This window comes from Thunnus maccoyii, chromosome 9 (genome assembly GCF_910596095.1).
Source record: "Thunnus maccoyii chromosome 9, fThuMac1.1, whole genome shotgun sequence".
NCBI classification, from domain to species: Eukaryota; Metazoa; Chordata; class Actinopteri; order Scombriformes; family Scombridae; genus Thunnus; species Thunnus maccoyii.
In genome coordinates this window covers 17,042,311-17,056,470 of record NC_056541.1, presented here as the reverse complement: position 1 = coordinate 17,056,470, position 14,160 = coordinate 17,042,311, and the positions used below count along the sequence as shown (strand labels likewise).

Below are 14,160 nucleotides of genomic sequence, written 5' to 3'. Positions count from 1 at the left end.
GCACTTCAAACAATAACTGCCCCCAGGATCTGCCACAGGCATTTAGTCTTCCCTTCCTCCAGCTCTCAACACTGAAATCTGCAAACAAACAAAATTTCACCTTGAAAAAACATGATCCAGGACACAAAGTCAAATAATAAACTTCACTCTTTTCTATGCATCCATCCATTTATATTCTATAGCCCAGGTCACATGGGGCTGCAGCCCATCGCAGCATGTAGAGAGGAGGAGGCATACACAGGGGTTCAAAAGGTCTACTTCCCTTGCTTATAAATTTGCCAATTTTAAAAAAGTCTCAAGTCTAAAATAAACTATAAAGGAAGGTTATTACAACTATATTACAGCTGTTTTTGTAACTCCAGCCATCATTGCTATCGGTTATCATAACGCTGTACTCACCGATGTAATTACTGAGATCTGTCTGAGTTCAGTCACTCAGTCTTACAGCAATAAAAATAAAACCCAAGTTGCAATAAACTGTAGTTTCCTTTAAGGCTACAGGTGACCTTTAAAAGGTAAATGGTAAATGGACTGCATTTTCACAGCGCCTTACTTGTCTTCCAACCACTCAAAGCGCTTTACACCACATGCCAACATTTACCTATTCACACACACATCCACACACTGATGGCAGAGGCTGCCATGCAAGGTGCCAACCTGCTCATCAGGAGTTCTAATGCTCATTCACACACGCACACACTCACACACACTCACATACCGATGGCGCAGCCTGCGGGAGCAATTTGAAGTTCAGTATGTTGCCCAAGGACACTTCGACATGCAGACTGGAGGAGCCGGGGATCAAACCGATTATTGGACGACCTGCTCTACCCCCCGACACATAAACACATAAACTTACATTGAGAAATTAATTTTCATTATTCACTTGTTGTATTATTATTATTATTATTATTATTATTATTATTATTATTCTATAGTCAGGGTGTAATTAACATGATCGTCCAATCTTATATTTGACAGAAAGGTTTTGGATAAACAAGCTGAAGTTTATTATCCTGTGTGTGCCTTTGTTGTTAATTACTTGGAATAAGAGGATACAAAACGTTAATACTAATAATATAATATGACAATCTTTTCTTTTGTTCAATCTGCACATTTCTAGATTCATAGTTTGCACATATCTCAGTTCATGTGCATAATATTTACATTAACGCATGTATCTATAGTTTCCATGTGGAGCCTCAGTGACTCAGACTACTAAGAATTTCAAGCCGTTTACCTCAAATAATCTACTGACCTGCAAACAAGCTACAGTTGCTATGGAAACATACATGTAAAGATAGACAGTCTTACCCTGGCAGGCATCATTCAAACTTCCTCACCAACTGACCTTTAAACATGTCCTTCTTATTTATGATTGGCTGAAAAGACATGAGGTCTTACGTTGTCTTACACACAGAGACGCACCAACTCCAAAACACCTGAGTGGAATACGCTCAAAGATATATTTTATTGTTATGCATTATTAATTATTACAGGGTTATTATAATAGTTTGAAAAATGTTCTACACCTGTGCCAATACGAAACTCAAATGTCTGTGCCAATACCACAATTATAGTAAAATTACACTGATCTACGATCTATGATTTTTTTCTGTTTGACTAAATGAGACAAAAATTGCCAAATGTAACAGTGTTTAAATTTTGTTTCAATACAAAGCAGCCATTGGAGAACTTAACCTGAATAAAGTATTGTCTAAAATGAAGAAATGAAGAAACATCTAATTAAACAGTCTAAACTCCTCCCAGCATTCAATGACAACTTTCAATATTTGACAATTTCAGACATTCAGTGCTACGAACATATTCAATTCCCAGCCCTAATCTAAATAAGGGACCATTTTTTCAACCTCTTCACTTCAGGGTTTGTCAAAAACCTCAAGAGCTGGAGGCAAAGGCTGCTTTTCTGCAGGGGAGGAAGAAGAAGAAGGAGGAGATGAAGAAGAAGAGAAGGAGGAGGAGGTGATGGGTAGACTGAGCATGCTCGGTAGTGCCGCGGGCTGAGAATGGAGCTCAGCTGACCTTGAGGGTGTCATATCGATCGATCAACACTGAAGAGCTGTGTATGTATGAGAGAGAGAGACAGCGAGAGAGGAGGCGTGCAACTTCACCAAACAAGGAGAAAACTGAAACCTGCACTAATGATGAATCATTGATAAGTGGACAAGGACTTTCTCCTTCCGTCTCTCTTTTTCTTGGCTTTTCTTTTCCTCTTATACTTGCTCTGTCTCTGTTTTTTTTTAAATTCTTCCAACTGTCTCCTTCTTTCTCCATTTTTATTCTCCTCTTTGCTTTCTTTCAATCTGTCTCTCTCCGTCACTTCCTTGCTGGCTTTCTCTCTCTCTCTCTGCTTTTCTCACTCTCACTTCTTGTCAAATGTCAATTTTAGCATCCGCTCTCTCTTCCTCTCCGTCTGTCTCCCACTTCTTCCACTTCACATTTACCATTTCACTTTCAATCACTCGTCTTTTTTTTTTTTTCTCTGTCTTGACATTTCTGTCTTGTTCCTGCATCAGAACTCAGGTCTATGTTGATACTTCCTTCCCTACAGGTGCTTCGAGGGCTTGAACACATATAGATGCTGCTTACGTCCTTCCTTCTCTGCCTGCGCTGTCTGATGTGTTTTCCCTTTCAGCAGTCTGCAGTCAGTCTGGGAGTCCAACAGGCCTATTGAAGCCAACATGCTATTTTTTATCTCCATCTCGTAGGGGACTACATCTCTGGGTTTTCATTTTAGCAGCCAACAACATTTGCACACATTTTTTGTTTGTAAATGTGTACTTTTATCTTCTTGATTTCAATGAGCCCTCCTGAATGGATAAGTAAAGCTTAACTATCATCATGCAATGCTGATCTTCACTAACCGCCACAACCGATGTTAATGTTTGTCTGTTCATTTTAAATAACAGCTTCTGGTGAGATTTAGCCTTATATTTAAAATTGATAAAAATGACTGTGTGATGTGAGAGTGGTCACTCATGTTATCGAATTCAGAGGGAATCATCACATGACACTGCAGGTCATTCTCAGCATTTTACAGTCTTTCAGCTAATTGTTTTGGTTTTCCTGCCCCCAGCTTTACTGTCTGGTTCACTGTCAACACACTCATAATGTTGTTTTTGGCTGCAACAGGCAAAAAAAGCTCTGAAACACCACTGTACCTTACCCACTCCGCACCAAACGGCAGACAGACACAGTTAGCAACTAGCTGGTGAACAAAGTGAAGCATTTAGCAGCTAAAGAGGCAGATATTTTTCTCAGGAATTGGTGGAGACCAAACACAGAACTAAAAGGGGAGTGAATATTGAACTTACATTCATTAGGTTTGACGGAAACACAACTCCAAATGATGCTAATGTTGCTCTGGCTAACATGTTTGCCATATCAACTTTAACAGGTGGCCAAAAAAATCTAGTAATACAGGTTTATAAAACCAGAAAGACAGACAAGATAGCTAAGTGTTTCAGTTTGTGAAAGTTAATTGTAACATTTTGGTCGCCTAAAAAAGTCTTGTTCAGCATTTGGTTGTACTAAAAGACCCTCTAAGGAGTCGGATATTCAGTTTTTCCGATAAGTACATTTTGTTTTAATGGTTTTAGGCCCGTTTTTCACTAACAAGAATTAGCATTAGCATTATCACAGTTAACCATAGACCGTAAATGCACCGTGCTAGGGTCAGCTCCACCCTCTTGTCCAAATATAGACACTTCTGGCTCCAAAACTCAAAGATGGCGACAGTCAAATCCGAGATGGTGACAGTCAAATCGCTAAAGTCAAGGCTTCAGAATGACAGTCCGCAAACCAATGAATGACGTCACAATGACTACATACATGTTCTTTTTTTACAGTCTAAAATCTCTACACTTCCACTATATGGTAAATTTTGTATTCAACGCAGTTTCCTTGCTCCCATGTACCAAAATAAACTCAACAACACACATACCTATATACAGTATATAAAATAGCCATCCAGTCTGGGTCAAGAACCAATAAGGAGATTGTGAAAAGGAACCTGTACCAAATGTTGCACATGTGTTATTGATGAGAGAGCAGCAGAATAATGCAGCCACTATAAATAATGCAAACTTGTAAACCAGCTACAGCTTTTTCACTCGCTATCAGAAAGAGACAGGGAGCAATTCACCCAGAGTCAGTGAGGCGGGTGGTGCTTTTCTGATGCACACCTGTTCAATAGGGTGCAAGGCCTGACTCGCTCTCTTCACACATTCTGATCACAAGTTCATTATTGTCAGCACTGACTTACAGTGTGCCTGTTTGTGTGCGTCTGTGTGCATGTGTGTATGATTTAGGAAACCATGTTGCCATGACATAGTGCTGTTTGTTTTAGTTTAGCGCTGGTAGTGTGCCGCCATCTGCGGTTATATTAGTCTTGTTGATATGAACTTTGGTCATTGGTCCGGTATAGGAAATATGCAGAGGTTTCAAACAAACAGTGGTTATGTGGGCTGCTGTGGATTACTCACAGCTCTCTGTCTGACTCTGCTGTATATACTTAACACCACTATCGCTCTATCTCTCTCTCTCTCTCTGACACACACACACACTCCACACACTCACCCCAATGTCAACATGCTGCAGGGCACATACATCTGGATGTATCTGGAGCATAAGGACGGGACTGAATGGGGAGAGGAAGTAGACAGTGGAAAGAGAGAAGGATGAAGACTCAAGGGGAACAATCAAAAGGGCAAAACCGTAATGTGACCTAACATCCTACACACAAATGGATACACATGCAAAAATGCTTAGACGTATAAGAAAACACACACACACACACACACACACACATGCAAATACAGATATGTAGGGGATGTAAAGAGGCATTAGAGATCATTTCATTTACGGAAACCTCATTCACCTCTCCTGGAGAAAGAGGAAACCACACACAAGACCATAAATGCACACACACACACACACACACACACACACACACACACACACACACACACACACACACACACAATGTATATACTAGCTGCTCCATCCGTCTTGCACCCCTCCTCTCTGGGGGCCATAAATCAATCACTGCCAAAATACTGCACTTCAACTGTCCAACCTAGGATCTCAAACACATAAAAGCACACACACACACACACACACACACACACACACAGTAACAGACACGTCGTGCGTCTGTTTCTACATTTGCATTTTTTGGTGTAGTTTGGTGATTTACATGTCAAATGTGGGCCTTCTCTGCAACAAATGCAAATAGTTATTTCCTGGATGACTCTATATTTAAACAGCACAATTACTTCTTCAGAACATTGAATTCTTGGGTTGCTTATTATGAATGCATTATGCTTCTCTTTCAACCAAACTAAGTAAACTAAACAGAAAGCACAGAAAACTGGTCCAACACCCAGCTTACGCACTGTATTTTGGGGATTTCACTCAGCTAAATCAACTCAACTTGAATTACTTTTACAGCAAAAAGGTGTGCTTGCTGCACACTGAATATATCCATATTTAACCACCGTTATGGTGTGTATAAGAAGGAGGACTGATGCAAGTGTAGTTCAGTGGTTATTGTTAGTTCACAAAGAAAATATCAGTCAAGCGTCAAAATGAGCAAAACAGAGACAAACCAGTTCTAGTGAGTCAGTATGACAAATACTACAATAGATTAGTTACACTTGTAGCCATTGCAGAAGTGTGTGGCAAAAAAATGATGAATGGTCAATATCTCTCTGTGTGGGTGTGTGCTTGTGTGTGTGTGTAAGTGCAGGCTTCAAGAATGGCTACCACTGCAGTTTTACATCAGCGTAACAAAGACTACAGTTTAGTCAACATGCATGTTATTCACCAGCAGCGCCGAGACCCAGTGACCCTTCATCAAACAGCAGCTGTTTCCACCTGAACAGGATGGATTCATGGATACGTGATGGTTTCATGTTTGTAGACAGCGTACAAGCATGAGACCAGCGACACAAAATCAAACATGAGACAAGAATTTTAGAGTCCTACTCCCTTTAATTAATTCAGTCATCACAGCTAAGCTGTCCTGGAGTCTCCTTTCTCTGTGGACCTTCTCTGCAACAAATGCAAATAGTTATTTCCTGGAACGACTCTATATTTAAAAAGCTGAAATAACCACAACAAGAAATAATGCCAAATATATCGGTATAGGTTTTTTTTTATGTCTGTCTGCAAGCTAGCACCTCACCAGAATAGGTATGCATTTTCCCTCAATTTTTTACTGTACAAGTTTAACCAAGTCTCCCACAAGGGAAAACAAAGGTGATGGGCATAACATTTTAAATGTAAGTAAGCTGTAGTGTATTGCTAATTTACTTAAAGGTCCACTCTTTATACCATTTATCATCAGTTTATTGATATGTACCCTCAAAAGGTTAGACTTATAGACTGAAAATAATCATGATGTGTTTTATAAAAACAAGCTTGTTCAGTGATTTTTAAAGCTTTATTTTTGGGGGCGAGGAGCAACAAAAGGTCCCATTGGGAACAGAAGGATGCACCTCAACCATTATGCTACTGTTTAACAGGTAAACATTGATAACTTAGTTGATTAAGTTGTCATCTGTTAGTCCTTTTATTAAAAGACCTGTCATTTTGATAATGACAGAAAGTTTCTTCTACTCCTTTTATTTTGGTCTTTTGTGGCAACTCTTTTGTTAATGTATCCATGAACCATCCATGTTACACTCTGACTTCCCAAATCCTTCATGTTAAAATCCACAAACAGCAAATTATCATTATTTCTTTACATTCCTCCTCCCACACAGGGTGGACACCACCAATGCAGATCATGATCAGGAGTCTTACCTTTGATGCCAAACTTAGAGTTTCCTCCAAACTTGAGAATAACCAACATCAAGAGGAAACCGGTGAACGCTACAGCGGCGATGCCCACCACCACGTACACCTGCACAATGAGAATGCGAGAGTTACAACCCACCTACACTGAAGAGACAAGCCCAGGTAAACACACACAGACAGCCACACAAAGCCGAATGTCACAGGCTGTGTTTGACATCACTGTGCAAGAAAGGCAGATTCTCTAAAGTACCTCTGTATCTCAGAGATTCATTGTGTTGGGCTCCTTCAATTCCTTCTAACATTAAGAAATTAGATCTGGCTATGGTGTTTCTTGAAAAGTAACACAACTAACTGAAAAAAACAGACAGAAACAGTCAACAACTGACAGGCCATCAGCAAAGAAACAGAGATGGAGGAAAACAGTGAGACGTGACTTACAGCGACTCTGTCCTCAGGTGGGTCAACAGGGGGACCCTCTGTTGATGCAAGAAAGAGAAGGAGGGATAAATAAAACAAAAGAGCAAAAGATCCACTCAAGAAATATTTTTTGAGCGAGTGATCGAGAGAGTTGTACTACATGTGATAATAACATACTTTTTAAAAAATTTCTTGAGTAAAAATACATAATTATGTGATTTAATGGCTTTTGGCTTCAGTTGGTTCAAAGTGTCTTTTGCATTGTGATGTTTGTGATTGAGAGTGAGCAAATAAAGAGGCAGTACCTGTGGTTAGGTCTGCAGGAGAGAGGACGCCATGGAGAAAGAGACAAAAGAGAATAATTAGATTCTAAACATAATAAACGTGTTTCAATTGCAATTTTTTTGACATGCACTTTCAAAATAATGTTGTCAATCATGCCTGTTCTCTGAGCTTGTTTCAAAAACATTACACAAACACAATACACAAACCAACAGACAACATATTTTTAACATGCAAAATATCAGGGAAAAATATACAAAAATATATATAATAACAAAAAATAAAAACAACATCAGGACCACAGTGTGGAAAAAGAAAGATCAACATCAAGCCTAATCCCTAACTGCAAGGATGTGTAGGTGTGTAACGCACCCTCAGCAACTTGTGAAGAAGAAAGAGAAAGAGAAAGATTTCTAAAATGTAATTTGTGCAATTTGATGGAGACGAAAAATGATGAAATGTTAAACAGAAAAAACATTTATCCAAAAACACTCATATGAATTTAAACCTGGTTTGTTAGATTTAACAAAGCATTTTTACATTTGATTAAAAAAAACATGTACGTATGTAAAAAAAAAACAGGTATAGATATCTATTTCACTTACCATAATAGTAAGGCTCTCTCTCAGTTCCTGCACATCAGAACAACAAAAGATTATATTTGATCAAATGTTCACTTTGATAGAACATTTCATGGACAGCATCCACACAATGGATTAAAGCTCCCAAAACTTTATTACATTTTTTTTTTAATATTAAAAATCCTTCTTTTTCTCTTTTTTCTCTCAAGTTGCAGAGGATGGGTTGTATCAGAAATATATATTTAACATGTTGGCCATGAATGAATACCCAATTGGGTAGAAATGCTGCTTTTTATAAGTCCAATAGAGCTGCAGGGGCTTTAATCCAGTTGGAAGATACTTATCCTGCACACGACCACATTTCTGCATATTCATAAAATATGTCACGCACATGTAGTATATCTCACATGTCATCTGTATACTCTCTCTCTTTATGAAATTATTTACACAACACACATAGCCATACCTAAACATAATATAACATGCACAAATCTGCCAGATTCTGTGTTCAATCAAATTAGAAATAATAACACCAGCTCCTCCCTCATATGCAGTGACTACCAGTAATTGCAGACACAAATCAGCATCTTGCCAGTATGGTATCCCTTTTTTTAACAACATTACCCAGACTACAAAAGATATATAAACACAGCTTGCGTTCATACTCAAGCTGAGAGGATGGTGCTTTAAAAGTTTAAAAAGGGACACTTTTTTTTAGACAACAGTCAAAAGTATACCACATTTACTAAAACAAAATGTGTGGCAGACAGCTTATTCACAATCATGGAGTAAACATTTGTGGCCACAAAGAAAGAGAATAGCATGAAAGACTCAACAGGATGTAAAAGTGATGATTATTTGAGCTTGCAACTCAGTCATACCACACCTACATCATTTCTGGCCTGGAGAAACTGTTCTACCCGCCATGTACTCCATGTTAAGACATATTTGCTAGTTAGATCAATATACCAGTAAGGAAAAGAGTAAAGTTAAAGTTAAAGCTTAATTTTACAACCATACAGTATTCTGTGCTGCACATCAGCGTAACAGCATGTTAGATACAGTATATTCTACATGATGATGTAAAAACATAAAATTGTAAAGTTTTACTCCTCACCATCCCAGGGTTTGCGCATGAAGTGGGCTTCCACCTTCTTTCGGTCTGATCCAAATTTGTTTTCAGCCACTAGTGTATACAGCCCATTGTTGAGGTGTGTGGGGCTGTCCAGCTGCAGGCAGCCGTGGTACTCTCTCTCTGTGATGTCATGGATCCTAGTCATGATGTAGATCCCCTCCGTCACTGCCTCATCGTTCAGATACCATTTTAGTTGCGGCATTGGGTTTCCTGGAAACGTTATGAAGACAATACTGTGTTATTCATTGGTTCACAGTTTTTAAATTATCAGTCACTGTTCTTTCTTTATGTCGTCATTGCTGTGGTTAATATATGCTGTGACATGAACAGTACCACTAATGGACATTATGTGGATGCACTGCACATAACCGACTAACAAAAGGATGTGATTCCTTGCAGCAGATTTGGTACACTCTTACCTGCCACACTGAAGGGGATACACCAGTGGTGGTCTGGTATTGCATCACTCAGCTTAGTGATTTTGGGAGGAACTGAGTGTAGTGGAGAGAACAGAGGTGGTCAATGTACAAACAGAAAGCAGATAAAGCCAAAGGGCAGATCAGAGGTAAAAGTAGTGAAGCCTGAAAAGACACTGATTAAAAGAAGAGAGAAACAGTTGTATTCTCCAACTCTGTTTTAAAGACTACACCACACTGACGAACACATTGACACATTAATCTATGTTGAAGTAGTGCTGTTTGCCAGAGGGTAAACGTACAAAGTATATTCAGCAGCAGTGAGGATTCCTTCTCTCCTACAATGTTCTCAGCTGTGCAGGTGATCTTGCTGTTGTGGTCCAGCGACGACAGGTTGGACAATCGCAGCACCGAAATCTGACCTGATGTCTCAATCTGGGAGAGTGAACACATCCATATATCAGCATGAAGGTACGGTTATTTTTTTTAACACAAACAAGAGATACTATTGCCTATCCTATCCTGGAGTTTGCATATATACTGAATGGTGACATATAGCTGAGCTCAGTTAGGATCAAGTGTCAGTGAATGAGTAAGAGCTTCAATGTTTATTTTCATTATGATATTCTGCTGATTATGTTCTCCATTAATGAGTGAAAATTAATACATTTATCATTTTCTCTGAGACCTAAATTCAGTATGATAAACAAAAAACCCCAAATAGTCACATTTTACATTTTACAATTTCATTTAGCAGATGCTTTTATCCAAAGCGATGTACATCTGAGAGAACATCATGATAAAGCTAAGTTCGAATCTGATAGGATGTAGGTGCCAACAGGCAGTGGCAATGCATAGAGTGCTTTTTTTCAGTCCATCAAGTGTGGAGGAACAGCTGTGTTTTTAGTCTTCTCTTAAAGATTGACAGGGACTTTGCGGATCGATCAGAGTTTGGTAGCTCGTTCCACCACAGGGAAACTAAAGAAGAGAAAAGTCTGACACCTTTCATTGGCAGAATGTAGTGAGCAGGAGGGAGTGTAAACCTGAATGAGGGAGTGCAGGTAGGGGGGAGCTGTTTTAGTTGCTGTTTTGTAAGCAAGTGTCAGGGTTTTGAATTTGATGCGGGCAGCAACTGGGAGCCAGTGGAGGGATATGAACAGCTGGGTGACGTGCTGTTTTGGGATGGTTGAAGACAAGACACGTCGCTGTGTTCTGGATCATCTGCAGAGGTTTGTGGGGAGACCTGCCAGTAAGGAGTTGCAGTAATCAATGCCTGATATTATGAGAACCTGTGCCAGGAGTTGTGCTGCATGCTCAGACAGGTAGGGTCTGAAATTCCTGATGTTGTACAGGGAAAATCGACATGACCGAGCGATTGAGGCCACGTGAACTAAGGAGGATGACAAGGAGCTTGGTTTTAAAGAGGTTAAGTTGAAGTTGGCGTTCTTTCATCCATGCCGAGATGTCGGCAAGGCATGACGCAATCTGAGCTGAGACTGTGTGGTCTTCCAGTGGGAAAGATAGGAAAAGCTGGATTTTAGAAGCAGAAACCAGCACACTGGCATTTTTTCTTGGAAATGACAGAAACAACAAATCAACTAATCGACTAATTTGTTTCAGTTCTAGCATGAAAGCATTACTAGCTAATTTTTTCAACAGTGTTCTCAAATAATGTGATACTCATAATCCTAAGATATTTGAGTTTGTGTTTCAGTGTGTGTGTGTGTGTGTGTGTGTGTGTGGCCTAACCACATAATTGGTGACCAATGCCATGTTCCAGATCAGCTCAGGTGAGGGCACTCCAGAGGTCGTACAAGACAGCTCCATGTTCTCCCCCTCCATTACCTTAACTTTGGATGGGCTCAACGTTGCCATGGGAACCTCTACATACAACCAGGGAGTGTGAAGGAGGAGAAGCGGATGAGGAAGAGGAAGGTTTAGAGATGGAGAAAGGAGGGGAGGGGTGAGGGGGAGAAGCAAAGTTAGGATTCATGGCTGACTCTTGTCTTTTCAGTTGAAACACAAGGCACGTAACAACCACGACAATAATAGTGGGAAAGCAGGCAAACACACACCCACTACCACAGAGTAAAAGAAAGACACACAAAGCTTGAATTCAATCCCCCCCCTCTCTCTATCTCTCTCTCACTTTCATTTAAGCACACTCACCCCAATCAAACAGTCAGACAAAGAGACAGAGTTCAAACACAGTAATGGTTACACTGATTACTAGTGCATGTCTTCAGCAGCCCAAGTACTAAATTGATTGGACACAGTCTGAAGCCTCTGTCAAAGCAAAGACACTGGTGACTCTGTGTGTGTGTGCGTGTGTGTGTGTGTGTGTGTGTGTGTGTGTGTGTGTTTGTGTGTGTGTGTGTGTGTGTGTGTGTACAGTGCAGACCAGGAGGTGACCTGGGCATGACCAATCAGACTCAATCAGAGTCTTGCCACCCTTGTCCCCTGTCCAATAACATCCTTGGTGAAGACAGGAAAAAGAAGAGAGGAGATGAGAAGAAAAAGAAGACAAGAGAAGAGCAGAGAAACGAAGAGAAGCAAGAAGAAGAGAAAAGAGAAAGACGAGAAGAGAGGAGAAGAAATGGGTGTCGACAGCTACTGCAGATAAAACTGGACAGATTTCTTATCGAACCCCTCTCCTCTCCCCATCTTCTCCCCTCTTCTACCTCTTCTGTCCGTCGGCAGAATGCTTATCACCAGGGCAACCCACTTATCACTACGGCAACCCACTCAATCACCGTGAGACACACTAAAAAACAGTCATTTCAGTGGTGGCAGGCCAGCTGCCATATCAGAACCACATATCTTAACAGGCTCTCAGTAAATCAGCTTTCTACTGCCACTACAGCCATCTGCAGGTCAGGTTACTTACACACACACACACACACACACACACACACACACACACACACACACACACACACACACACACACACACACACACAGCTACACCCCAGGAAGCACAGGAATCAGAATAAAGCTAATGGGAACCTACATGGTTTTGATGTGAATGCAGTTGGCATGACTTGCTCCTGAACATGAATCAGTACATAGAAAAATTATTTCCATGTTCAATAATTTACGAGTGCAGCTTTGGTCGTCAAGCCATCCGTGACATTCTGTGATTGTAATCCTTTCGCTGCTCGCTGATGTGTTCGGAATCAACAAGTAGGGTCGGAAAGGAATATACCGTAATTAGCATGGCAGACCAGTCTGTGTCTGTGACAACACATGAGTCATTACGTGGAAAGATTTCACTATTATGTGCTTCAGCGTTTGGCTGAGTTACAGCCCACCTGCAGCCAGTTGTAAACATATGGAAAATACTGGCAGTCAAGTGTCTGCATAGGGTGAGCCGACAGCACAGTAGCGTCCTAATGCATAATATTCACTGCAAATATGAGGAAGCCAGACTCTGTTAAAAAAAATCTTGGTTTGGTTGAATATATTTGCATTAAAGTCCCCCTCCAGTCTAAAATGTGTTTTTTTGTTTTGATTCCTGCACTTGGATGTTTGAGCTTCACTGTGCAGAATGATGTATGTGCCGTTTGACACTAGATTGGTATTTTCACATTCTTCTGCTGAAAGAAGAAAGTTTCTCTGTGCTCACCAAAATTCTGAGTATCCAAGAGAAAGGTTTATGACATCACTACTAGCTTGGTGGTCCAGTATTCAACTTACACAAGTGTGGTGTAGAAACTTGAAGCCTCCAGTGCACAAACACTGAGAATCGACTTAACAGTGAAGTAAGAAACATCTTGTATCCAGCGATTAACCTTTTGAAAGGAAAAATATTTGCTTATTCATATATTCTGAATTTTTCAGTGAGGGAGGTAATTTTTATATATTTGTATATGTCTTAGAACATATCTGGAGAGGAGTTTTAAGTTTTGTTGACAAAACAATCCCAAAGGTCCACTTATCAGCTCTTCTCAAGCTTTCAGTCATATCACACCATCTTCATCAGCATAATATGCTCAGTTGTCTTTTTTTTTATGTGAAACCAAGATAAATCACAGTTACATACATTTTCCTTACATTAAGTTAGACATACAAACCAATAAACAAACAAATGCACACACACTATTACTGAGAATTTATCAATAAAATGTATTTTTGTTCTCTCTTAGAAATAATTATGCCATTATTTTTCGATTTGTCTGTAATGTACTTGCATTACAGTTAATTAACCCAAACTACAAAGAATCTATTATGTTATACATTCAATCCAAAGGCCAATACAAACATAATTAAACTACTTATACAGATTGATTAAATTAAACTTCATAGGTAACATAAATATATCCCATATTCCTTTAAAATTCTTCCTTTTCTTGCTTCTTGATAACACTATCTCATTCAGTATGTTGTTGCTCTAATTAATTAATCAAACCAGCTTTTAGATGATGGCTCATTTGATCATTGCTACAAGGCCCACACATAATATATTTTCCTGTATTTGATTCAATCCAGGTACATTAGAGAGATCAGT

General features: G+C 39.7%; 1 protein-coding gene across 1 annotated transcript in view; it reads right to left on the bottom strand.

The window, feature by feature from the left end:
- Positions 1-14,160, bottom strand: part of ntrk2a (neurotrophic tyrosine kinase, receptor, type 2a) — an 85,133-nt gene that overhangs the window by 57,240 nt on the left and 13,733 nt on the right. Inside the window, exons 6-13 of the mRNA XM_042420057.1 lie at positions 11,403-11,536; positions 9,956-10,088; positions 9,657-9,728; positions 9,220-9,447; positions 8,127-8,153; positions 7,545-7,556; positions 7,261-7,298; positions 6,829-6,928 (exon numbers count right to left, since the gene is read on the bottom strand). Coding sequence (XP_042275991.1) covers positions 6,829-6,928; positions 7,261-7,298; positions 7,545-7,556; positions 8,127-8,153; positions 9,220-9,447; positions 9,657-9,728; positions 9,956-10,088; positions 11,403-11,536 — 744 coding nt within the window. The remainder of the gene's footprint in view (positions 1-6,828; positions 6,929-7,260; positions 7,299-7,544; positions 7,557-8,126; positions 8,154-9,219; positions 9,448-9,656; positions 9,729-9,955; positions 10,089-11,402; positions 11,537-14,160) is intronic.